This window comes from Trachurus japonicus, chromosome 13, assembly GCF_045865225.1.
Source record: "Trachurus japonicus isolate A0001 chromosome 13, Traja_1.0".
In the NCBI taxonomy this organism is placed as follows: domain Eukaryota; kingdom Metazoa; phylum Chordata; class Actinopteri; order Carangiformes; family Carangidae; genus Trachurus; species Trachurus japonicus.
The window spans coordinates 11,281,339-11,306,396 of NC_140919.1; the positions used below are offsets into that span (position 1 = coordinate 11,281,339).

The window sequence follows — 25,058 nt, forward strand, 5'->3', positions numbered from 1 at the left end:
CTTCATTAGATCAAAACCATCAAATGTTTTAATCCCTGTTATCTTTCTGTTTCAGGACTCAGGTGCCATAGAAGAGAAAATCATGGACGTCGTCTCAGCGTCTCAGAGGCCATGTGACCTGAAATCAAAACATGTCATGTCCAAGAAATCTGGTTGTGTTTAGTACAGTAGTTTTCTTATGGCTCCCTGTTTTATTAAACCTCTGCCAGCCTAAATCCACATGGATCAGAGGGTGGCTGAGGTAACGCTGCAGGAATGTGCGACGTGTCTGGGTGAAGTGGATCCTCATTAGTCTGAGACCTGAAACCTCAGACCTGCAGGTTTCAAGGTGGAAACTTTTATCACAAAGTCATAAAACACACGACGGCTGCAGCTGAAGAGGAAACGGCTCCACATGCACAGAGTTTAAGTTAGAGGAAGTCACATCTGTGTGTGTCAAACAGAGTTATCATGAACAATGTTTATCAGGAATAAACTGATAACTCATATGATTTAGTCACATTAAGAAACACTGTTATCATGATGAAATATTTAAACTCAGAAAACACACTCATTCATAGAAATCTACACATTTATTTACACACACACCTGCAGGTTGTAACAACAAACAAAGAGTCCAGTCTGAACAGGTGAGCGTTGAGCTGCAGGTGAACGTGTCACACTTCAGTTCAGTTCATGTGAATCCAACAGATTTATGTGTCTGAGCTGAAGTCGTTTATTTATGGTGACAAACATCTGGAGCAGCTGGATGTGATGTCACTGATCCTCCTGACTGATGTTGATCTGTGATGATAAATAAAATAAGTTTGGGAGTTTTCAAACCAGTTAATGTTGGACTTTTATGACATTAACCAACCACACCTCCCTCTGTCCTGCTGCTGTTTGTTTGGCTCCATCTGGTGGAAAGATGCTGATTTAAACCTGAGTTTAAAGACTTATTGCATATTCTAAAAGCTACATTTCTATTCATAAACACCTGAATGGGAAGTTCTGACTTTATTTTTAGCAGGTGAACTACAAACTGTCTCGTGAAGAGATGAAGTCCTGTCATTGGTTTGATCCACCAGAGAAAAATATTGTTAGTAGTTAAAGCAGAAGTAACATCACTTACATAGAGTGTTTGGTCTGAAACACGGGTCTGTCAGTCACTCTGCTCTGCTGTAAGCCGAGGAGAAAACTTTCCTGGTATCCTACAAGTTTTATCCAATGAGGAGAGAGAACGGCATAAAGGGGCGGTCCTCTCTGTGTGTGCAGCCAAGGGATGCGCCTGAATGTGGTGACATAGGGACGAGGACCAATAGATCCATGACGAGGGCGGGGGCTGCTAACTCCATCGGCTGACAAGAAGTTATGGTCCGTTCAAGGCAACCCGTAACTCATGTTTTTCCAACCTGTGAAGTCGTACCAGTTCGATCTGGTACGAGTTCACGGGTCGGAAGTTATGCGTGGCCGTTATAGTGACTTTCACAGGCAACAGGTCGGAAAAACACAAGTCACGGGTTGCATGGAACGCTACAAAGTCATAAGTCGTGACTTGAAGCCGTAACTTACGGTTTCAAAAGCCTGCCTGGAATGCAGCATTAGCCAAAACGACCGGACGCTTACTTCTGCTTTAAGATTGTCAATTTTTTTTTTTTTTTTTTTTTTAAGTATATTTTTTGGCTTTTCATGCCTTTATTCGATAGGACAGTTGAGAGTGTGACAGGAAATGGGAGGCAGAGATGGGGGGAATGACATGCAGGATAGGGCCGTCCGACGCGGGACTCGAACCGGGGCCGCCTGCAGCGAGGACTATAGCCTCAACACATGGGGCGGGTGCTCTACCAACTGAGCTAAACACCGCCCCAAGATTGTCAATTTTTGATCGATACAACACTGTTAGAAAACACTGCAGTTATTCATTAGAGGGTTTTTACTTATTTATTTTTTTATGTTTTATTTTTTAAATCAAACTCTCTCTTCACTGACACTGAATAAACAAATAAATGAATCAAGTGAAAAAGGATGAAACAAAGACAGTGTCACCTTTCAAATAATACACAATCTGAGTTCATTATAAACTAAATTGTTTCATGTTCTGATCAGTCGTCATCACACTCATAATCTTACCAAAGTAAAAGTCATGTTTTGTTTTTTTGTTATTTTGTCCTCTAATAATTGATGCTTCTGTCTTTAAAGGAAGATGAAGAAGTTTACAGGAATCATTAAATCGCTAATTTAATCTATGAATATAAAAAATGTGAGAGAGAGATAGAGACAGTCATGTAGCAATAATAATAACGTAGAGACTGAACTGTCTGTTCAACAGTGAGAAGGTTTCTGTGACAGGAGGAGACCCTGATTCACTCAACACAGAGACACTGAGGAACCAAACTGTAAAAATCTAAACCCAGGATACAGAGGTTGAGTGAAGGTGGTGTTGAAGGTGTAGATGTGGATCAGTGAGGCAGAGGAGACTCTGTAGAAGGACAGAGAGCCAGCAGGACAGTCCACATACACTGCTACTCTGTGAGAGACAGAGGAGGAGGAGGAGGAGGAGGAGGAGGAGGAGGAGGAGGAGGAGGAGGAGGAGGAGGAGGAGGAGGTGATAGGTGTCCCTCTGTTATTGTGCCAGAACCAGAAACCACCATCAGAGCAGCTCAGACTCCAGGACTGATTGTTCCCTCCAAACCTACAGTCTCTACTGTCTCCTTTCCTTCTGATTCCTCTGTAACTCACTGATATATAAACGTTCCCTTTCCACTTGACCTCCCAGTAACAGCGACCAGTCAGACCAGTTGAACACAGCAGCTGAGGCCAGTAGTCAAATCTGTCTGGATGATCAGGATATGACTGATCCTCCTTCACATATGTCGCCTTCCTGTTGTTGTCAGACAGTTTGATGTTTGTGTTCACTGTATTTGTGTTGATTGTGAGTCGACAGGAATCTGATGGAGGGAACAAGACAGCTGCAGTCATTGATCATGGGATCAGTTATTGACAGTTTGATGAAGACTCATGATGTCAGTGATGTGACAGTGTGAAGATGGTTGAATGTGCTGCTCAAAGTAAAAACACACTTACACCTCCATGGACCTGGTGTCAAGAATTGGACTCCAGCAGGCCCCACCCTGAAAGGAGGAGGAGGGTCAGAGCAGCACGTTCTCTGTCAGCATGCACACATGGACATTACATGGCTCTCACACACACACTGTTTTATCACTGTGTTCACATGGAGGCTTGTATGTTTTGATGAACTCAGAGAGACTGAGCTGATTATTGATCATCAATATCTGACCAGACAGAGACCTGATGGCGTCGCCTGACTTCTGTCTCTTATTTCCTCCTTGGTTGGAGACGCTGGGCGACGAATGTCTCTGAGCAGTGGACATGGTTTGATTCTTGTTGCTGTTTTGTTACTAGTGTGTCCACACTCAACAGGTGTCTACAGTCTCTGGGACTGTTCAGGTCAAACACTCTGTTGGTTCAGGAGCAGTTCAACCAGCTGCAGCTGAAATGTTTCCTGATACACTCTGAAATGAAGTCTGATCAAAACATCTGGAGAGACTCAGAGCACAGCTGCCAACAGCTGGTTTCATCACTGAGATCTCTTCTCCTGAATATGACACAGTGAGTCATGATGAGGAGAAACTCCTGATCCCAGTAGTTCATCACTGTGACTGATGAAAGCTGCACAGCTCATGTTTGAATCACTCACAGATCTTGGCTTCAGCATATAAACTGTGTTGGGACGAGTCAGACTGTGACAGAGGACGTCAGTGGAGTGACACCACCTCTAGATATGATCTGAGTGATCAGATATGATGTCATCATTGATGCATTGATCACATGAGACTGATGTTAATACCAGGTGTGAACAGGGCCATAGAAAATGTTCCAGCTCCTCCCCCTCTATCAGACAGTAGGGACTTTAAAGCAGAAGTAAGCGGAATGTTTGTGTTAATATAAGTCTATAGTTATATCTTCAGACAGCAATCACTTATATAGAGTGTTTGGTCCGAAACACGGGTCTGTCAGTCACTCTGCTCTGTAAGCCGAGGAGAAAACTTCTTGTATACTTCTTTGTATCCTACAACCTTTATCCAATGAGGAGAGAGAACGGCATAAAGGGCCGGTCTTCTCTGTGTGCAGCCAAGGGATGCGCGTGAATGTGGTGACGTAGGGATGAGGGCAGGGGCTGCTAACTCCATCGGCTGACAAGAAGTTAGCCAAAACAACCAGATCGCTTACTTCTGCTTTAAGCAACGGCAGATTTTGCGACACCCGGAAATAGATCTTAGCTCCGCTGATCAAGACTGAAGCCGTTGTGCCGGTGTTGCCTGCCGTAGCCAGCTGATCTACTACGGGGAAACAAGCGATCTCACGTAGTCACTACAACGCATGGTTCAGATGAGTAGATTCAATGGTTCTCATTGTATTTTTGAAATGAAACGTGTTCTCCAATTGATAGTGACACACTATACTTTACATGTTTCAGCAACACACACTGAAAATGTCAAGTATGGTAAGTTGACATGGTAAATCTAAATTCTTAGATCTGTTCACATCCTATAATGGCAAAAATCCTTATTCTGAAATTAAATTGCCGTCATAGCATAGAGCAACTCCTCTCTGGCCCTTTTGAGAGACATTTTGACATGACTGAGTGTTTTACTCTCACCTCTGTTACATGGGGAGCGATCAGCTGTTTGATCTGACAGCCGCAGCAATTTGCTTAATGACTACTATGGATTTGACACCTATGGCACCAGCGTCAGGAGAGATTTATTTCCGGATGCCGTAGCATTCGCAAAATCTGCCGTTGCTTAAAGTCCTTTCTGTGTGTGGCTGCAGCAGCCTCTCCATACCTGAGAGAGTTCAGTCTCCAGTCAGGATCCTCCAGTCCAGCAGACAGCAACTCCACTCCTGAGGCTCCTGGATGATTGTAGCTCAGGTCCAGCTCTCTCAGATGGGAGGGGTTGGAGCTCAGAGCTGAGGCCAGAGAAGCACAGCCTTCCTCTGTGATCAGACATCCTGATAGACTGAACAAACACAACAACACACAGGAACCCTCTGTCAACGCCTACTGCTGTGTTCAAGTGTCATTAGATAAACAGCTCTCCTCACCTGAGAGTCTCCAGTCTACAGTGTGCACTCTCCAGTCCACCAGACAGCAGCTTCACTCCTGAGTCCTGCAGGTCATTGTTACTCAGGTCCAGGTGTCTCAGACTAGAGGACTGGGAGCTAAGGACTGAGGACAGAGCTTCACAGCTTCTCTCTGAGAGGTTACAGCTGCTCAGTCTAAAAAGATGATAATGAGGAATTAAAGAAGAAATTGATTTATTTTCTGACCTGTTGAAAAGACAGACGTGTCATTATATGATGATGAATAAATCCAACTATCTTAGACTTATATTTAATGAATTCCAAGGGAAATTCAAATATCCAGTAGCAGAGACATTCAAATAATTAGGGTTTAAAAAAGTAATATTACACAAGGATAAGAAAATATACACTACATAAATCCATATAAACTATGTAATTCCATCTGTACACTTACAGTACTTTGTTGGAGGCTTTGACCACTGGCAACAGCCTCAGAAGAGCCTCCTCTGAAGCAGAGTATTTCTTCAGGTCAAACTCGTCCAGATCTTCTGATGACAGTAAGATGAAGACCAGAGCCGACCATTGAGCAGGAGACAGTTTATCTGTGGAGAGGCGTCCTGATCTCAGGGACTGTTGGATCTCCTCCACTAGAGAACGATCATTCAGTTCATTCAGACAGTGGAACAGGTTGATGCTTTTCTCTGCAGAGGGAGTCTCTTCAATCTTCTTCTTGATGTACTGGACTGTTTTCTGATTGGACTGTGAGTCACTTCCTGTCTGAGTCATCAGACCTCGTAGGAGATTCTGATTGGTCTCCAGTGAAAGACCCAGGAGGAAGCGGAGGAACAAGTCCAGGTGACCATTTGGACTCTGTAAGGCCTCGTTCACAGCACTCTGGTAGAAGTTTGTCTCAGCAGATTTTACTTCTGTTGTTTCAGTCGTCTTGGAGGTTGTTTGTTGTTGTGACATCAGGTTGAGTCCAGATTTGATGAAGGTCAGATGAACATGAAGAGCAGCCAGAAACTCCTGAACACTCAGATGGACGAAGCAGAACACCTTGTCCTGGTACAGGCCTCTCTCCTCTTTAAAGATCTGTGTGAACACTCCTGAGTACACTGAGGCTGTTCTGATATCGATGCCACACTCTGTCAGGTCTGATTCATAGAAGATCAGGTTTCCTTTCTGCAGCTGCTCAAAAGCCAGTTTTCCCAGAGATTTAACCATCTTACTGTTCTTTCGACTCCAGTGTGGATCTGTCTCAGCTCCTCTATCATACTTGACCTTCTTCAGTTTTAGATGAACCACCAGGAAGTGGATGTACATCTCAGTCAGGGTCTTGGGCAGCTCTCCTTCCTCTCTGGTCTTCAACAGCTCCCCCAGAACTGTAGCAGTGATCCAGCAGAAGACTGGGATGTGGCACATGATGTGGAGGCTTCGTGATTTCTTGATGTGGGAGATGATCTTTCTGGCCTGCTCCTCATCTCTGAACCTCTTCCTGAAGTACTCCTCCTTCTGTGGGTCAATGAACCCTCTGACCTCTGTCACCATGTCAACACACTGAGGAGGGATCTGATTGGCTGCTGCAGGTCGTGTGGTTATCCAGAGGCGAGCAGAGGGAAGCAGTTTCCCCCTGATGAGGTTAGTCAGCAGCACGTTGACTGAGGTGGACTCTGTCACATCAGTCAGGATCTCAGTGTTGTGGAAGTCCAGAGGAAGTCGACACTCGTCCAGACCGTCAAAGATGAAGACGACCTGGAACTGATCAAACCTGCAGATTCCTGCTTCTTTGGTTTCAGAGAAGAAGTGATGAACAAGTTCCACCAAGCTTAGCTTTTTCTCTTTCAGCACATTCAGCTCTCTGAAGGTGAAGGGAAATGTGAAGTGTATGTCCTGGTTGTCTTTGTCTTCAGCCCAGTCCAGAGTGAACTTCTGTGTTAAGACTGTTTTCCCAATGCCAGCCACTCCCTTTGTCATCACTGTTCTGATCGGTCGGTCTCTTCCAGGTGGGGCTTTAAAGATGTCTTCTTGTCTGATGGTTGATTCTGGTCTGTCTTGTCTCCTGGATGCTGTTTCAATCTGTCTGACCTCATGTTCATCATTGACCTCTCCAGTCCCTCCCTCTGTGATGTAGAGCTCTGTGTAGATCTGGTTCAGAAGAGTTGGGTTTCCTGCTTTAGAGATCCCCTCAAACACACACTGGAACTGCTTCTTCAGGGAAGATTTGAGTTTACGTCGACAAACTGGAGCAAAATATTCTGAATGAGAACACAAGAAATCAGATCAATAAGAAAATCTAACATTTTAATTCCTCTAAAGAATGACTATATGAACATGATTCCCTCCGTGTGTTGATGTCAGTGAACGTCTCATTTGTCCGTCATGTTGAATCTTTAGAGAAATCCTCTTACTGTGTTGCAGACAATCAGCCAGCTCCTCCTGCTTCATCCTCCTCAGGAAGTTCACTGTGATCTTCACTAATGCCTCTCTGCTGCTCCTTCTCTGCTCTTCATCCTCACCGTCCATCACCTCCTCATCCTCCCTCTGACTCCCTGAGCATTCTGGGTAATCTGGACTCAGAGCCTTGTGGATCTTCTTCAGCTCGTTCTTGACAAAAGTGACCATGTTCTCCTCCAGCAGCTGGAACAGAAACTCTATGAGTGACGGCATCAAACTAAAACCATGGAGCCAAACATCAAATCCATGTTGGACATACTAACAATCCACTGGTGTCAAAGTGCAGCATGGAGACGATTGTGAACACAACAGATGTAACAGCAGGTGTTGGACATGTCCTCACCATAAATATGGAGTCCAGGTGTGTTTGATGCTGCAGGGCAGACTGACCACTGGGAACCTCTGAGCTCTCCTGGTCCACTCTGTGGAGGAATCAGTGTCAAGTCAACATCAGGACAACGATAATACAAGATGGACTTTATATGTCCCCTGAGGACGTTCACAACTGACACTTTGATTTTGGACCTGGTCCAACAGCACATCGTACAAACTGGTTCTTTTCTACAGTAACCTGACTCTGACTGTCAGTTACAGCTTACATCTGATCAACTGATCCACATCCTCCTTCAAAGCCAACGAACCAGTCCTTTGACTCATTGCTCTTAAAAGACAGACAGCTGGGTTCAGGAGAGTCTGGTCTTTGCTTACAGAGCCTGAAACAACAACACAACTCATGTTAAACAGTTTTAAGTTTTAAAAGAATTCTCTGCAAACGTATAAATGTGAATGACTTCCTTTTCCTACATTATGTAATAATGGATCTTATTCAACAATATCTCTTTAAGTTCATTCATTCAGCTCATCCTCACTAGGGTCTTGAGCCATTCTCAGCTGACTTTGGGCAGGAGGCAGGGTTCACCCGTCATCAGTCTATCACAGGGCCAACATATACAGACAGACATTCACACCTATAGGCAATTTAGAGACACCAGTTAACCTGCATGTCTTTGGTCTGTGGGAGGAAGCTGGAGAGAACCCACACATGCACAGGGAGAACATGCAAACTCTACGTCAGATTCATTAACGTGTTTTTAAATTAAGAATGCCAGAGAGCATCGGACTCCAAACATAAAAAGAACTGTAGTGCTGAAGTGGAGTCACTGCTGCAGGATGTGAACAAAAAGTAGCTGTTATATTTAGTAGCGTCAGCAGTGGCTGCCATAACAGAAAAAAAAATGCATGGGATGCTGGTCCATGTACGTTCGTTAGTTTGATTTTTCCTTTAAACCAAACTATCAGAAAACAAAGGAAGCTGGTAATTTGGTTTTCCGTTTCAAACAAAACAAAATTCAGGCTGGTTTTTTGGTTTTTTGGTTTTTGGTTTTAAAACAAAAAAACCGAGGAAACCAAAATCAAATTACGGTCAAATTTTGATTGTCTTTTTGTTTTTGATCTTAAACCGGAAATGACTGAACTTCAAAATAAAAGCCCAGTGACTCGTGTTATAGCCACAGACTGTAGATGAATGGCCTATAAAATCTTTTTTTTCTTTGTAAATGTTGTGTTTTGAGCACATGGATACATTTTCACAGCTGTGTTTATTTTTTCACACAAGCTGATCGTTAACTCATCTTCCTCATGTACTGTTCTCCTCGCTGCGCTGGGTCTCTGTCTCCGCTGCGCTGTAGCGCTTTGCTTTGCTTCCATTCAGTCAGATCATTTTCACAGCGGACTTCTTTGCAGCCTGATCCACCTGTTTGTGTACCTCTGTGTAGGCTCCACCGTGCCATGAGACAAACATGCAAGAAGTAGCGCAGTTTATTGTGTTTCACCGGCGAGGAGCTGTCATTACGCGCGACCATTACGCACGGTGATTCCCCTCATCTAAGCTGCCAATTAGAGTGCCCTGTGCCGGGAAGGGAGCCTGATGAAATCCCGGACTGTAGCCGAGGTCTGGGACTGGATCTCATGTGACTGAAAAGAGTAGAAAAGAACCATAAAGGGGCCGCTGCCACCTGCCAAATATGCCCGGGGTTGGAGACCTCAGGGTCGGGTTGAGTCTCTGAGAAGAGCTAGTCTATGACCCAGCCCCATGCAGCATTATTCCACAAGGTGGCGAACGTTACTGCAGCAGATCGTAATATAGCTATATTCCTCAAATAACAAAACAATCAGTCAGTATTCAATTAATAGCCTGGTCTCATATAATGGCGTTCAAGCCATATATATATAAAAAAATAAATTAAAAACTATCTGCCGCCGCCTGGGACAAACTGAGGAGGAAATGTTCAGAAGCTCTTAGTGGACTGTCTGTGAAGACTGACTGGAGTGAAGCTGACCTCATCACGCTGTGAAAATGCTCTGATTGACCTGGGAGCGAAGCGCTGCAGCGTGCGCAACGTACAGACCGAGGCACGTGAGGAAGATGAACTAATGATCTTGGCCGCTAATGTGTAAAAATAAACACAGTTGTGAAAATGTATCCGTATGCTCAAAACACAACATTTACAAAGAAAAAAAAGATTTCATAGGCTATTTATATAGGCTACAGTACAGTGGCTATAACTCAATTCACTGGGCTTTTATTTTGAAGTTCAGACACTTCCAGGCTGTCATCGGCGTTAATGCAGGAGTGAAGCTGACCACCTCACCCTCTGCTTCAGAGAGGGACAGCCTGTCCGGAGCCCGGTTGGGACCAGAGACGGGCCGCAGAACACGTTGTGAAAATCTGACTGAATGGAAGCGAAGCGCTGCAGCGCAACGAGACAGAGACCCAGCGCAGCGAGGAGAGCAGTACATGAGGAAGATGAACTAATTAACGATCAGCTTGTCACTCATGTGTAAAAATAAACACAGCTGTGAAAATGTATCCATGTGCTCAAAACACAACATTTACAAAGAAAAAAAAAAGATTTTATAGGCCATTCATCAACAGTCTGTGGCTATAACGCAATTCACTGGGATTTTATTTTGAAGTTCTGACACTTCCGGTCTGTCATCGGCGTTAATGTGTTGTTTAAGATCAAAAACGAAAAGGCAATCAAAATTTGACCGTAATTTGATTTTGTTTTCCTCGTTTTTTTGCTTTAAAAACAAAAAACAAAAAAACAAAAAACCAGCCTGAATTTTGGTTTTTGGTTTTTTGGTTTGAAACGGAAAACCAAATTACCAGCTGACTTTCGTTTTCTGACAGTTTGGTTTAAAGGAAAAATCAAACTAACGAAACGTACACGGACCCGATGCTGTCAGTCATTCACTGAACGTATGCCTGAGTTACAACTTAGTTTTTAATGAGAAGCAATACAATTTGACTCCACAGGACGAACATTCAATTGAAATTCAAAAGCTTTGAAGTTTAGTTTTGTCTTACATCTGCTTTGCTGATCCATGTCCTTTTAACTCAATCAACCTGTCCAATGAGTCGTCGTTCTTTAAAGACAGACAGCTGGGTTTAGGAGAGTCTGGTCTCTGCTGCTGGAACCTGAAACAACACAACTGATAAATGTGCATGTTGGAGAAAAACTGATGAAAAATATCTTCAATCTTTTAATCAATACAGCACGGCAACTGACTTTTACAGAGACAAGTCTTTCTGACTGTATTAAATTCTGACCTTTCAATCATAGATTTACTGTAGTCAAATAGAAGATCACCGAGAGACACGGCTCTCCTCATGGACACACATTCGGCTCGAGGTCGAGGTCCAGCATACTGTGGCTTGTGCTCCTGCTTTGGCCTTGAACACAACACACAACAAAAAGTGTGAACAATGATGGAGCAGTGATCCGAGTCATGGACAGTTAGAAATCCCCATCTGGGGCGGTGCGTGGCGCAGTGGGTAGAGCGGCCGCCCCATGTAGAGGCTACAGTCCTCGCCGCAGGCGTCCCCGGTTTGAATCCCGCGTCGGGCAGACCTTTCCTGCGTGTCATTCCCCCTCTCTCTGCCTCCCCATTTCCTGTCTATCTCTACTGTCATCACTATCAAATAAAGGCAAAAAGCCGAAAAATATACTTAAAAAAAAAAAAAAGAAATCCCCATCTGACCTTTGACCTCTGGTCTGGCTCTGACGTCCCCCACACAGAGTGGTTTTAAAGGGAGGGGCTCCGTCCTCTCTGTCCTCACACTGATCCATGCTGCTGAGGTCACATCCACATCAGCTCACACACACTTTGTAGCTTCACCTGCAGAGGAAACACACATCATTCATCTGCACACCAGCTCACATGTCCATCATGTCTCCAGCTGCTCCTCCACTGATTGGCTCTTCTTCTCGGCTTCATATCAGTGTCAGTTGAATGCAGTCACACAGCAGTGAGGAAGAGGAAGCTGCCATCAGCTGCTGTACTTCTACTATCAGTCCACTAGATGGCGTCATGAAGCTGCAGTGAAGTGAAGAGCAGCCCAGCAACATGATCCATGGACGACTGTTTCCATCCACTGACACACACAAGGACTGAGATCCACTGAGTTGATGTGACACAGTCTCTGTGTGGACAGCGTACCTGTAGAAAACCACTGGATCAAATAAGCTACAGCTGATTATTACACACACAACAACTGGGCCTCAACTTATTTCACCTCACAGCTCCACTATCACAACATTCAGTCATTTCTCTCGCACTGGAAATTCAAACAGAAAAAGACCCTGCAGCTGTCACTGACACTTGTCTCTGCTGTTGAGCCATTCATTGTTTGCTCCATCAAATGTCAGAAAAATACAGACAGATGCGTTCAAGTTCCTCTCAGTCTGAGGCCACGTCTTTAAATGTCTCGTTTTGTCACAGCAACAATCAAAGAGACAAAAATATTCAGTTTACAGTCAAATCAAACAGAAAAAACAAGGAAATGTCCAGTTTTTTGTGGCTGAACATTTCAGTTTGAAAAATATTGATTTCTCTTTTTTTTTTTGATTGAGCAACAGTTATTCAGATTGAACAACTGTTGCTGCTATAAATGATTCTTCAACACAATATTGATCATTTTGATCCAATACCTCACAACTGTACTCAGTTACTTTGAAGAATCTGATGCTGAACATTGATCCAACATTGGTAAATCAATAATTGACAAAATCTCAGGAAAACACTGATAAATAACATTAAGTGTTTGGTTTTGATCAGTGATAGTCAGCAACATTCAACATTGATCAGTAACAGCCAGTATTAATCAGTTCTGTAGTGTAAATCTAATGACAGACCACTCATCACAGACAAAGTCACAGCTGTCCTCCAGCAGCTGTCCGAATGAGCTCAGGCTGCGTTTAATGGCGGACACGGTTCTTTAGGTCCAGACTTTACAGTTATAGCTCTGACTCAGGTCCAGTAACATTATAATAACACAAAAACAACAACAACAACGATAAGCTGAAGAAGAAAAAAGTCAGGTAATGACAGGTGTTAATGAGCAAAACATTAAAACTGTTCACGTTACCTTCACAGGAGAAAAGGAAGCTGCGACACAACTGTTGGTTCAAAGTTAAACTTTGAAACCTGTTGCACATGACACTGTCACCTTACCTGGAATAATTAACCTGTTCTTCTGCTCTTTGCTCCATTTCTCTCTCTGCGTCTCTCTTAATTGATACACTAAACAAGCGAGGAATCCTGCTGTGGACGGTTAAATGTTTAACAAATCAGCTCTGAATCTCTCTTAATGACAAAGCTCCATCTTATCTGAAAGATCTCATCTTTCCTTATTGTCCTACTAGAGCACTTCACTCCCAATAAGTCTGTTAGTGACTCCCAGTGTCTCTAAAAACAGACTGGGAGGTAGAGCCTTCAGCTACTGGGCTCCTCTACTGTGGAACCAGCTCTCTCTATGGGTCAGAGAGACAGACACTCTCTCCAACTTTAAGTCCAGGCAAAAAACCTTCCTCTATAACAGAGCTTTTAGTTAGGACTGGCTCAATAGTCATAATTCTACCATGTTCTTGTGCTTCATCGATGCTTCTAAAGCATTCGACCGTGTTAATCATGTGAAATTATTTTTGAAATTGTCTAAAAATGGGGTCCCTGTTTTTTTAATTAGAATCCTGGTCTACTGGTACTCGCATCAGACAATGCGAGTGAGATGGGGGAAAGTAACATATGATCCCTTCCATGTGACCAATGGTGTCCGCCAGGGCGGAATCCTGTCTCCCTTTCTTTTTAATGTGTACATGAATGATTTGTCTCTGATGTTGAATACATGTGGTACAGGTTGTAGAGTTGGTGATCTACTAATTAATCACTTTATGTATGCAGACGACTTGGTCATCTTCAGCCCTTACAGTGCTGGTCTTCAACAGCTATTGAGAACATGCACACAGTATGGTGCTGACTTTGACACAAAGTACAATGCTGGTAAGAGTAAAGTTATGATTATTAGAAGCAGAGAAGACAGACAGTCAACCTTCCCTGACTTCCATCTGTCTGGTACTGTGTGTGCAGCGAGATCAAGTATTTGGGGCATATTATTGTTAATGACTTGTCTGATGATAAAGATATGCACAGGCAGCATCGTAAGCTCTATGCACAAGCAAACATGCTGTGTCGTAAGTTTAGCATGTGCTTGGTATCTGTAAAAATTGCATTGTTTAAAGCATATTGCACACCTTTGTACACAGCCCACCTGTGGTGCCGCTACAAACAAGGTAGTATAAGAAAGCTCACGGTAGCTTATAATGACAGCATGAGGTTACTGTTGAGAGCCCCAAGAAGCTCCAGTGCAAGCCATATGTTTGTTAGTGTCGGGGTACCCACCTGCTCTGCTGTTCTGCGCAATCTGATGCACAGATTTATGTGTAGGGCGTCAGAATCAGAGAATGAACTTATTAATGTGTTGGTTAATCCTGTACGCAGTTCTGTAAGATTTTCGTCCAGACTGTGGAACCATTTTAGAACATGTTTGTATGCAAGCAATCCCCTTGGGTCTGAAATAAAGATTTAATAATAATATGAAACACTCCAGAAAATCAATAATTGTCTCGGACCATGCGAGAGCACGTCTTAACATAGATCCTCTCTCCTCTGTGTAGAGTAAAGAATACTTTATTCATCCCTAGGAGGGAAATTCAAATTAGTCCAGTAGCTCACACGACAATGACACAAAAAAGCAGAGATGGGGACTCGAGTCACTGTGACTTGGACTCGAGTCGACTCGAGTCGCTATTTTGACGACTTGACTTGACTTGACAAAAAATAAAAGACTTGCGACTTGACTCGGATTTGGAGGTTAAAGACTTGGCACTTGACTTGACTTGAGACACGATGACTTGAATGACTTGAATGACCAGCCGCCACCGCTGAATTTCTCATCAGCACGGCACCAGCTCAGTCGGTGTTTTTTTTCTTTTTCCCCCGGACTTCTTATGCAATTTATTTTGAAAGGACCACTGGAGAGAGAGGGAGGGGGGAGAGAGTGAGAGGGGGGTTTGGCACGGAGCAGAGCGATAGATATCGCTCTGGCACGGAGCAAAGGGGCCATCAGGGTCGCTGCAGCGGGCGTGCTACATGGATCTATTATAATATAATACATCCATAGCGTGCTATGACGCTCGCAGCTCAGTGTTTTATTTCAGAGATGTCATCCGGAGTTTCAGTGACGGTGAGCGGCCGCTGCTTCATTAACGCCGTGTCGCCGCAGCTGTTCAGAGACGGGCCAGACTCACAGTAACCAATAGACATATGGTAACAGTCACCTGTTACCAGCGTTACCATAGCGAGGAGCTAACGTGTCCTTTTTTTCCCCTTTTTTTTAAAGTCTCCTCTCCTTCAGCCTCACGTTTTCACTGCTGCAGAATCTGCAGTGACTAAACAGCTGTTAGCTGGTTGGCTGTTTGCCTGTCACTCATAGCATCCAGGAATGTTTCAATCAGGGGTCGCGTTAACCGGATATTTTCCGTCATTGACCGTTTTTTTAAAACGGTGATGGAAAGATTTTGAGGCCATCCGTCATTTTGACAGATTGCAATTCACAGCCATGGCTGTCTGGCCATGTGCATTTGTTTACAATGAAGCTGGCGGATAATCAATAAATGGAGCGGTGGATAAAGATATAAAACATATACAATGTCACAAAGTCACTACGGTGAGAATTAGATTAAAAATAAAAAAAAAACTCACAGCTGGCTGGTGCGCTCAGTAGAACGCTGTAGTACCTCCTCTAGGCCTGTGTGGAGCGTGTGTGGCGCTGTAGCGCTGCCACACATAAACACCAACAACAGAGAAGAAGACAGAAAGCTTCCCCGCAGTATTCAAACTCCTTCAAGTGGATTAAATGTTGACTGGGAGTCGTGTCAGTGCAAATATGACGGTCGATAATGATTTAACGGGCGAGATTCAGCTGCAGTGTCCGAGGGACCGACAGTAGTCAGCTGTTGTTAAGTTACACAGCGGTGTGTCTCGGTACAGGTAGAGCGGTGGGGGTAGGACACACTCGCCGCGCACAACTCTTCTAAAGGTAACGTTATGCCTTCTTTTAATGTATTCTGCCCGCCGTGGCATTGTTTATGACGTTTAAAGCTGAGTGGGTTTTGTCCTGTCTGAATTTGTGCTGCATCTGGCTGTGTGGTCTATAGCTTCAGTTGTTTCAGTGATGCGCAGTGGCTGCGTGCGTGTGTGCGTAAAAGAGAGATGAGAGGCACAGAGAGAGAGAGAGAGAGAGAGAGAGCTAACGCCGGTGCACTATGCGGTGCCTATGTGAAAACGTGCTCCTTTGGATGTTTTGGTATAACACATAGGTTAGCATGTTGATTGTTGACAGAAAACTGATGTCATCATCACGTATTTACGTTGTATTTAGATGTTGAGTGGCAGAAAGTGACCCCCGCATTCACTGACTGACCCCACAGTTAGATGTGCTCTGACGCAGACTCTGCTCCGGAGCATTCTCTGTTCAATTTGTTTGGACTTGATATGAATTAAACATGAATTAAAATTGAATGCTATATGGCATTATTATCATTTAAAAAAAATTAAAGTGACCGGTAAAAATAGATTATGACGGAATTTTTATGACACCGTCAGTCAAAATGACCGGCGACGAAAAAGTCTAGCGCAACCTCTGGTTTCAATGTTCCACATTCTTTGACTTTTGAATATAAAATATCAAATTAATATCTAAAACTACTCTTTATGAGTGCAGGCTGAGAATGGTGTTGTCATAGAATATAATAGATTTTCTGTTCTATTCTATTGATGTAGTTGGAGTTGACCTTTTGTGATCAGATCAGGTATTTTGCTGACAGAACCGGAACATGCGCTTCAACTGGGAGCAGCAAAGTCTGGTAGCTCTGAGTTTTTGAGTTTTTACTCAACATTTGCTCTATTTTTGTTGTGTTTTTTGTTATCTACTGATGGATGCTTCTGTGGGGAGAAGAGATTCTTCAGAGATGAGCTTCTTTCATTGAAAATGGACAGATCTGGAGGACACCATCCTGTCCCAGATGAGATGAAGAGGTGCTTTTGTGGTTGTCATGCTGCTGCTGGTGCAAAGTTAAAGTCTGGGAGGTGGAGATGTCCTATCGGTCCTTTCTGAGGTCAGTCATCTTTGGAAATATCAACTCTCTGCCCAACAAGAGTGATGAAGAGCTGGAGATATTGGTGAAGACTCAGAAAGTAGACATTTCTTTTATTTTTTTCGAATCATAACAACACTTGTGTACATCCCACCCAATGGCAACTGCTTAAGTTCCATCTGAAGTTGTTGCTAGGATACAGACTAAACATCCTGACGCACCAGAGCACTGAAGAAGGAGGAGGCAATTCTGGACGGCCTGGATCATCCACTTCATGGCACCTTGACTGACCAGGAAAGCAGCGGTGGTGGATGGCTCCTCTCTCCTTGCTGCAAGATGGAGGAATGGGCAGATAAGCAAAAAACATTTGGCCCCTCCACCAATGATCCTGATCCACCCAGCGGTCCTGCTGCATCCGGTGGCCCTGCTCCACCTGGCGGTTCCTGCTCCACCTGGCGGCCCTGCTCCATCTAGAGGTCCTGCTCCATCCAGCGGTTCTTGCTCCATCCAGTGGCCCTGCTCCACCTGGCGGCCTTGCTCCATCCAGAGGTCCTGCTCCATCTTTCTTTCTGCTTCTTCTTTTTTTTTTTTTTTTGTCATTGTCGTGTGAGACTGGACTAATTTGAATTTCCCTCCTAGGGATGAATAAAGTATTCTCTATTCTCTATTCTACTCTATTCTATGAAGAGGCTCATTGACTGCGTTTACATGCACTTCAGTACCCTGATTTCAATCGGGTTTTTTAAGTACCCTGATTTTGTGTTTGCGCATGTAAACACCATTTCCCGATTCCAGAAATCGGGATAAGCTCATATCCCGATTTTGAGAAACCCGATTTTGCTGCCCGGAGAACTCAGCTGCTCAGCCAGCTGACGTAACCGTTACCATAGATACGTTACGTACAAAATGGCGGCGACAACAAGAGCGCATTCTGGAGCGACGAGGAGACTATTAGGTTTTTTTGTTTGTCTTTTTCATGCGAGAAAGTAACTGTTTAGATCCCCAATGTGCGGTCGGTTTATCCAAATGACGGCTGTTTACAAGTTTGCTACGACGTTTTTCGGAGGAGTGAAGCTCCCCGTGTGTGTGCTGTGACCCGGGACATCACAGAGACAGCAGTCCCGTCTCCTTACGTGCTCGCCGGCCAGACTACTCTGTCACCTCCCTGATTAACTTACCCGTAGGTTTTTGGATGTTTGCTGTCGGCTGGTTATATTCTTTTTAGGAGATAAATGCTGGTTTCATTGATGAAATCTAATAATTGTGGCAGTTGCCTTAGTTTGTTGTTTGAATGAAAAGTGAAACTGCATGTATTGGAGGAGCAGTGCTGCCTGGAGGCTCTGTCGCCTAACGTGTGTAGAAATCACCACTTTTACATCAATAAATGCATGTTTTACAATAAACCGATCAGTCTACATTACATTTTCTTTTCTTTTATTAAGTTATATAACATGGCAGCATTTTTAATTTGTAAATTTTCTGACCTACATATTTCCTAGTAGTTGCGCTTCCTGTTGTAAACAATAAACATGAATGAAACACACATACGCACGTAAGACGCAGTAATCAGAAACCGGGATACTGTATTTATCATGTATACAAGGATACTGAATAACCAGGTTTCTCTAAGTTCATGTAAACGCCATACCCCGAATTTGATCAAAATACGGGGTACTTAAAAAACCTGATTAAAACCGGGGTACTGAAGTGCATATAAACGCAGTCATTAATGCATTAAGACATGATAAGACATAAGACATAATAGATTTTCTATTCTAATATATTGTCTTCACTTTATTTAGATCAGATTCTGTGGGTGAAATTGCAATAATAAGGTGACTTGACTTGGACTTGACTTGACATAACCTGTGACTTGACTTGACTTGCCCAAAGAAAAATGACTTGGGACTTACTTGAGACTTGAAGGTTAAGACTTGAGACTTACTTGAGACTTGCACATGTGTGACTTGGTCCCATCTCTGCAAAAAAGAAAGAAAGAAAGATGGAGCAGGGCCGCCAGGTGGAGCAGGACCGCTGGATGGAGCAGGATCGATGGTGAAGGGGCAGCTGGGTGGATCAGGATCATTGGTGGAGGGGCCAAATCATTTTGCTTATCTGCCCCACTACTATATTCCTCCATCTTGCAGCAAGGAGAGAGGAGCCGTCCACCACCGCTGCTTTTCTGGTCAGTCAAGGTGCCATGAAGTGGATGATCCAGGCCATCCAGAATTGCCTCCTCCCTCTTCAGTGCTCAGTGCCTCAGGATGTTTAGTCTGTATCCTAGCAACAACTTCATGGAGAACTTCAGATGGAACTTAAGCAGTTGCCATTGGGTGGGATGTACACAAGTGTTGTTATGATTCGAAAAAAATAAAAGAAATGTCTACTTTCTGAGTAGTTCCCATGCCCCCCCGATATGTCAGTAGGTGGCGGTGTTGCGACTGTTTTGCCATAATTTAATATGGACACATCTACTCCGTTACACATGTAATAGCCCCTGTTCCCCTCTTTTTCCCTTTCTTCCTTTTGTGACAAGTAGCTAACTACAGGTTGCCATGGTCACGGCTAAATGATGTCATTAGTATGGTTATTCTTAGCAGTATGAATTTACACTGTAGCTAAATAATGTGAGTTTAGCAGCTCATTCTGCAGTAAAACACTGTCATGCTCCTCCTTTTAAACTTATGTGGATGACATGATGTCAGAAGCGGCCCACTTCATGCTCACAAAGTAAGGAATAGTGAAGCTGGGACCTCCAGAATATTTTGACTTGAATGGCCAATGTGGCACCGGCGCTTCAACCACTTTCAGGTGGCGTCACAGTTGGATAAAGAATGCGGGGAAGTTCGAATCAAGTCAACACGCTCCTCTACGCCATGGTGAGATGATGATGCAGAGATGGAGACCAGAGAGGCAGGCCAGAGTTGGACTATGACACGGTGAGAGTTTCCTGACCATGTTGTGACCATGAGTGTAAAAGCCCGGAGAGTCAGTTGAGGCTTTTGTGAGGAGCTTATATGAGCTGGCACAGTACTGTGAGTTTGTACGGACTAAACACAGAGTCAGAATTGTTATTGGCATATCTGATATCAATAATGTTTCACAAGTTACAACTTGAGCAACAACTCTCCCTTGAAAGGGCCATTTAAATATGAACCAGAGTGAACAAATAAAACGCTCAGAGTGTGTAGTGGACGCCATGAGACAGGGGAGGCGGCAGAGCCGTAAAAAGCAGTGATGATGGACAATGGCAGAAGGAAAGCAGGAACACAGTCACAAAACAGCATCCTACCTGTTCCTGCTGTAACGGACAACATGGTAAAACACATTCCTGTCCAGGTTGCAGAAGGTGCAACAAAATTAGGCATTTTGAGGCAGCTTGACAGACGGATATGTGGAAAAAGGTGGCTGTAACACCCTGCAAACACAATGCCTGAGAGCAGTAGCTGAAACTGTGTCAGACATAATGGTTCAGCCTGATTCAGAAGCAGCTTGTGGACTTACTTGTCAATGGCTGCACTGAGGAATTTAAAATAAACACAGGGTCAGACATCACTGTAATGTCACAAGCTGCATTCAAGAGGCTACCACAGCGCTCACAGTTAGTCACCACGAGGAAAAGACCCAACACCGGCCCCGGTCGCGAAGAGAATTGGCAAGTTCCTGGCAACGAGTGAGTACCAGCTGAAAAGTCTGATGAGACAGTCTGTGGGAGTCTGCACATGTACTTAAGTCTTATTCTTCTTTGCACTTTGTAGTTTGCACTAACTACTTCAATGTTTGTGTTCTGTGTTGTGTCTCCTGTACAGTATGTTCAGTTAGTCTGTAACTTTGTGTTTTGCTGCTGCCTATACCCGGAACAGGTCTCTCTTGTAAATGAGATCCTGGGTTTCAATGAGATTTTACCTGTATAAATAAAGGTTAATAAATAATAAATAAATAAATAAATCATGGTCAAGTTTCTCCTTTTGACTTCTGTGCATGACACTTCCCCTTCTCCTCTCCTCATGCACATTTTTGAACTATCACTGTTGTACTTTGTCATTTGGCCTTGGTGTATTTCACTCCATCTGTGTTTCCACAGATCTCTCCAGAGCTCCATCCCTCTGCACCAACCACCGCCTGCATCACCTCCTTTCCTCTGCTTCTGAACCGGCCTGCCCTCCCTGCTCATGAACCAGTCTGTCATCCAGTCCTCCCATTAAGCTGGCCTGCTCCCCTTGCCCTTCCTTTAATATTCTGATAAATATCGGTAGTGGCTCAGGTGGTAGAGCGGGTCGTCCAATGATCGGTTGGCGGTTCGAATCCCGCTCTGTCCCGGTTGCTGCCGTAGTGTCCTTGGGCAAGACACCGCCATCAGTGTGTGAATGTGTGTGTGAATGGGTGAATGCGATGTACTGTAAAGTGCTTTGGGTATCGTTACAGGTATAGTAAAGCGCTATATATAAACACAGACCATTTACCATTACCATTACTATTTACCAAATATCAGTTGTATTTATTAGGGTGACCAAACGTTCTCTTTTGTCCAGAGATGTCCACTTTTCACATCCTGTCTGGGGCGTCCAAGTTTTTTTTATTTTTATGAATTTTTGTCCAGTTTTGATTGTTTTTCACAGGACCGTTAAGGCTGTACTTGAACTGATGGTTCTTTGCACAGCTTATACAGTATTTTGTTGTGTGAGCAGACGTGAGGGCAGCATTACCTCCGATTATAAACTGTTGACGTGTGGCCCCCACTAGCTCACTTGGTAGATCATGAGTTTTAACTGCAGTGACGCAGGTTTGAGACCCGCCAGACTTGTCTTATTTAGTGTTTCTATCATTATTTCATTCCAGAGGGTTTATTTTATTTTATTTCATTTTATTTTTCTACCATTAATAAACCCTGGGAAGCCTATCTGAATTTGTGTCTCTGGTTATAGAGAGATATTTTGTTGTATAGCTGAATTTTCTATACAGACGAGGCATATATTATAAAAGGCATCTTTGTTGTAAACTTCAAGTATCAATCAGGTAAGAGCCGAGAAATCAAAATATGGTTACCCTATGTTTGTTTTTTTTCCTCTCAGACCTGCAGGTTTCAAACTGGAAACTTTTAACACACAACGACTGCAACTGAAGAGGAAACGGCTCCACATGCACAGAGTTAAAGTTAGAGGAACTCACATCTGTGTCAAACAGAGTTATCATGACGATGTTTATCAAGAATAAACTACTCATACAAATATGATTTAATCACATTAAGAAACACTGTTATCATCATAACATTTTTAAACTCAGTAAACACACTCATAACCTGAGTTTGGGAGTTTTCCACTCTAACCCTAACCCTAACCCAGTTAATGTTTGAGTTTCTCTCTGACATTAACCAACCACACCTCCCTCTGTCCTGCTGCTGTTGGTTTGGCTCCATCTGGTGGAAAGAAGCTGAATTTAAAGACTTATTAAAATACATATTGCATCTTAAAAAAGCTACATTTCTATTCATAAATACTTGAATGGGAAGTTCTGACTTTTTCTTAGCAGGTGAACTACAAACTACTGTCTCATGTAGAAATGATGTCCTGTCATTGGTTTGATCCACTCGAGAAAAATAATGTTAGATAATAATGTTAATTTTTGATCCACACAACACTGTAATTATTCACTAGATGATTTTGTTTCTTTTCATTGCTTTTTTTATACAAACTCTCTCCCTCCACTGACACTAAATAAACAAATCCAAACTGGGTAACACTTTACAATAAGGTACACAAAATTAGAGTAGTTAATGAGTAACTAATGAAGAACTAATGAGGAACTAATGAGTAGTTAGTGAGGAATTGAGCTACACAAAATTACAGTAGTTACTGTTGAGGAACTAAGCTACACAAAATTACAGTAGTTACTGAGGAACTACTGATTAATTAACTATTAGTTAATGGTCAGTTCTTCAGGAACCCCTGATCAAATTTCAGAGGAGTAGTTACTGAGGAACTAATGAGTAGTTAGTTAGGGAAATGAGATACACAAAATTAGAGTAGTTACTGAGGAACTAATGATTAACTAACTATTAGTTAATGGTCAGTTCTTCAGGAACCCCTGATCAAATTTCAGAGGAGTAGTTAATGAGGAACTAATGAGGAACTATTAATGATCAGTTCTTCATTAACTCATGATCAAATTTCAGAGAAAGTTAATCACAACTTGATGATTAGTGAACTAGTTACTTCATCAGTACAGAATCATTACTCAATAACATGTCCAGTAGTTAACCTTTATGACCTAAAGTGACACATAATGAGTGGTTTTTCATTTCTTCATCTTCATCTTTACATTAGTAGTTCCTTAAAAAAATCACAGACAGCAGGATTCTTGAGAAGATTTTATTCATTCATTTCAGACCACATACACATCAATATGACCATCCATGTTGCCTTTGAAATAAATATGATAGTTTGTCACATGTTTGGTAGGCTAAATGAATGTATCATGGGGCTGTGTAGTACTGTATACTGATCACACCGTGGTTCACAGTAAAGTTGTTTGAGGTGCACAAAATTTAGAGTAGTTATTTACTATGAAACAAATTTGGAATGAATGAGGAACTCACTATTCGTTAATGGTGAGTTCTTCAGTAACTCCTAATCAAATTACTGAGGAACTAACTATTACTTAATCATTAGTTACCCTTTTTGTGTACCTTAAGGTAAAGTGAGACATCAAAATGAGTAGGTAATGAGTACTGAATCATTACTGAATCATTAGTTACCCTTTTTGTGTACCTTAAGGTAAAGTGAGACATCAAAATGAGTAGGTAATGAGTACTGAATCATTACTTAATCATTAGTTACCCTTTTTGTGTACCTTAAGGTAAAGTGAGACATCAAAATGTGTAGGTAATGAGTACTGAATCATTAGTTACCCTTTTTGTGTACCTTAAGGTAAAGTGAGACATCAAAATGAGTAGGTAATGAGTACTGAATCATTAGTTACCCTTTTTGTGTACCTTATAGTAAAGTGAGACATCAAAATGAGTAGGTAATGAGTACTGAATCATTACTGAATCATTAGTTACTCTTTTTGTGTACCTTATAGTAAAGTGAGACATCAAAATGAGTAGGTAATGAGTACTGAATCATTACTGAATCATTAGTTACTCTTTTTGTGTACCTTATAGTAAAGTGAGACATCAATATGAGTAGGTATAAGTACTGAATCATTACCTAGTCATTAGTTACTATTTTTGTGTAAGGTATACAAACATTACAGTAGTTACTGATGAAATAATGAAGAACCAAAATAATCATTTGCCTCTATGTGCACCAAAATAACTTTTGTCTTCACAGGCACCAAAATAAGATTTTACCTGCACAGGTACACCAAAATAAAATTTTTTTGAATGTCCACACACAAGAAAATATGATAGAATGTAAAAAAAAAAAAAAAAAAAAAAAAAAAAAAGAGAAAGAAAAGAAAAGAAAAACCTTTGTAGCTTTCTTGTTTTAATAATAGCCTAATAAAAAATAACAAGTGTGTAGCGTCCCCAGCTAAATGATGGTCACAAATGATGAAACTGATGGTTCACATTCCTTCATTCCATGGACCGTATTCAGTTGCAGACACACCGTAAGAGCTATGAGAAGAAGAAAATACAGTTACCTTTCCTTTTACATAAATGAAATTATTTTTAACTGCTTTTATCACATAAACAATCATGTAAGTTGACTCCCTTTTTATCTATTTTAATCAAAAGACAATATCCAAATGGAGTGCTGTATTACCATGAAATAAATATTTTTAACCGTTTGTTTTTAATCCAATCAACTGTTTTTAACCTTACCAGACCTCACATCAAACAGACAAAATATGTCCTGTTGCATTAATAAAACAATCAACGAGTTAGCTTAGCTCCATCTCACTTCAATACATTGAAGTTAAGCTAAACTAAGCTAACTAAGCCGAGCTGCCAATGCTAATAGCTACCGCTAACCACAACATGTTCCATACATGAGACTATCAACGGCGACCAAACTCGAG

At 42.5% G+C, this 25,058-nt stretch overlaps 1 protein-coding gene across 1 annotated transcript in view; it reads right to left on the reverse strand.

Moving 5' to 3' along the window:
- Nucleotides 1-2,333: 2,333 nt before the first annotated feature.
- The window catches only part of LOC146975624 (NLR family CARD domain-containing protein 3-like), a 64,990-nt gene continuing 42,265 nt past the window's right edge, over nucleotides 2,334-25,058 (reverse strand). The window contains exons 3-8 of the mRNA XM_085794852.1: nucleotides 7,494-7,722; nucleotides 5,540-7,340; nucleotides 5,107-5,280; nucleotides 4,848-5,021; nucleotides 3,064-3,110; nucleotides 2,334-2,927 (exon numbers count right to left, since the gene is read on the reverse strand). Coding sequence (XP_085650978.1) covers nucleotides 2,347-2,927; nucleotides 3,064-3,110; nucleotides 4,848-5,021; nucleotides 5,107-5,280; nucleotides 5,540-7,340; nucleotides 7,494-7,722 — 3,006 coding nt within the window. The 3' untranslated portion in view covers nucleotides 2,334-2,346. The remainder of the gene's footprint in view (nucleotides 2,928-3,063; nucleotides 3,111-4,847; nucleotides 5,022-5,106; nucleotides 5,281-5,539; nucleotides 7,341-7,493; nucleotides 7,723-25,058) is intronic.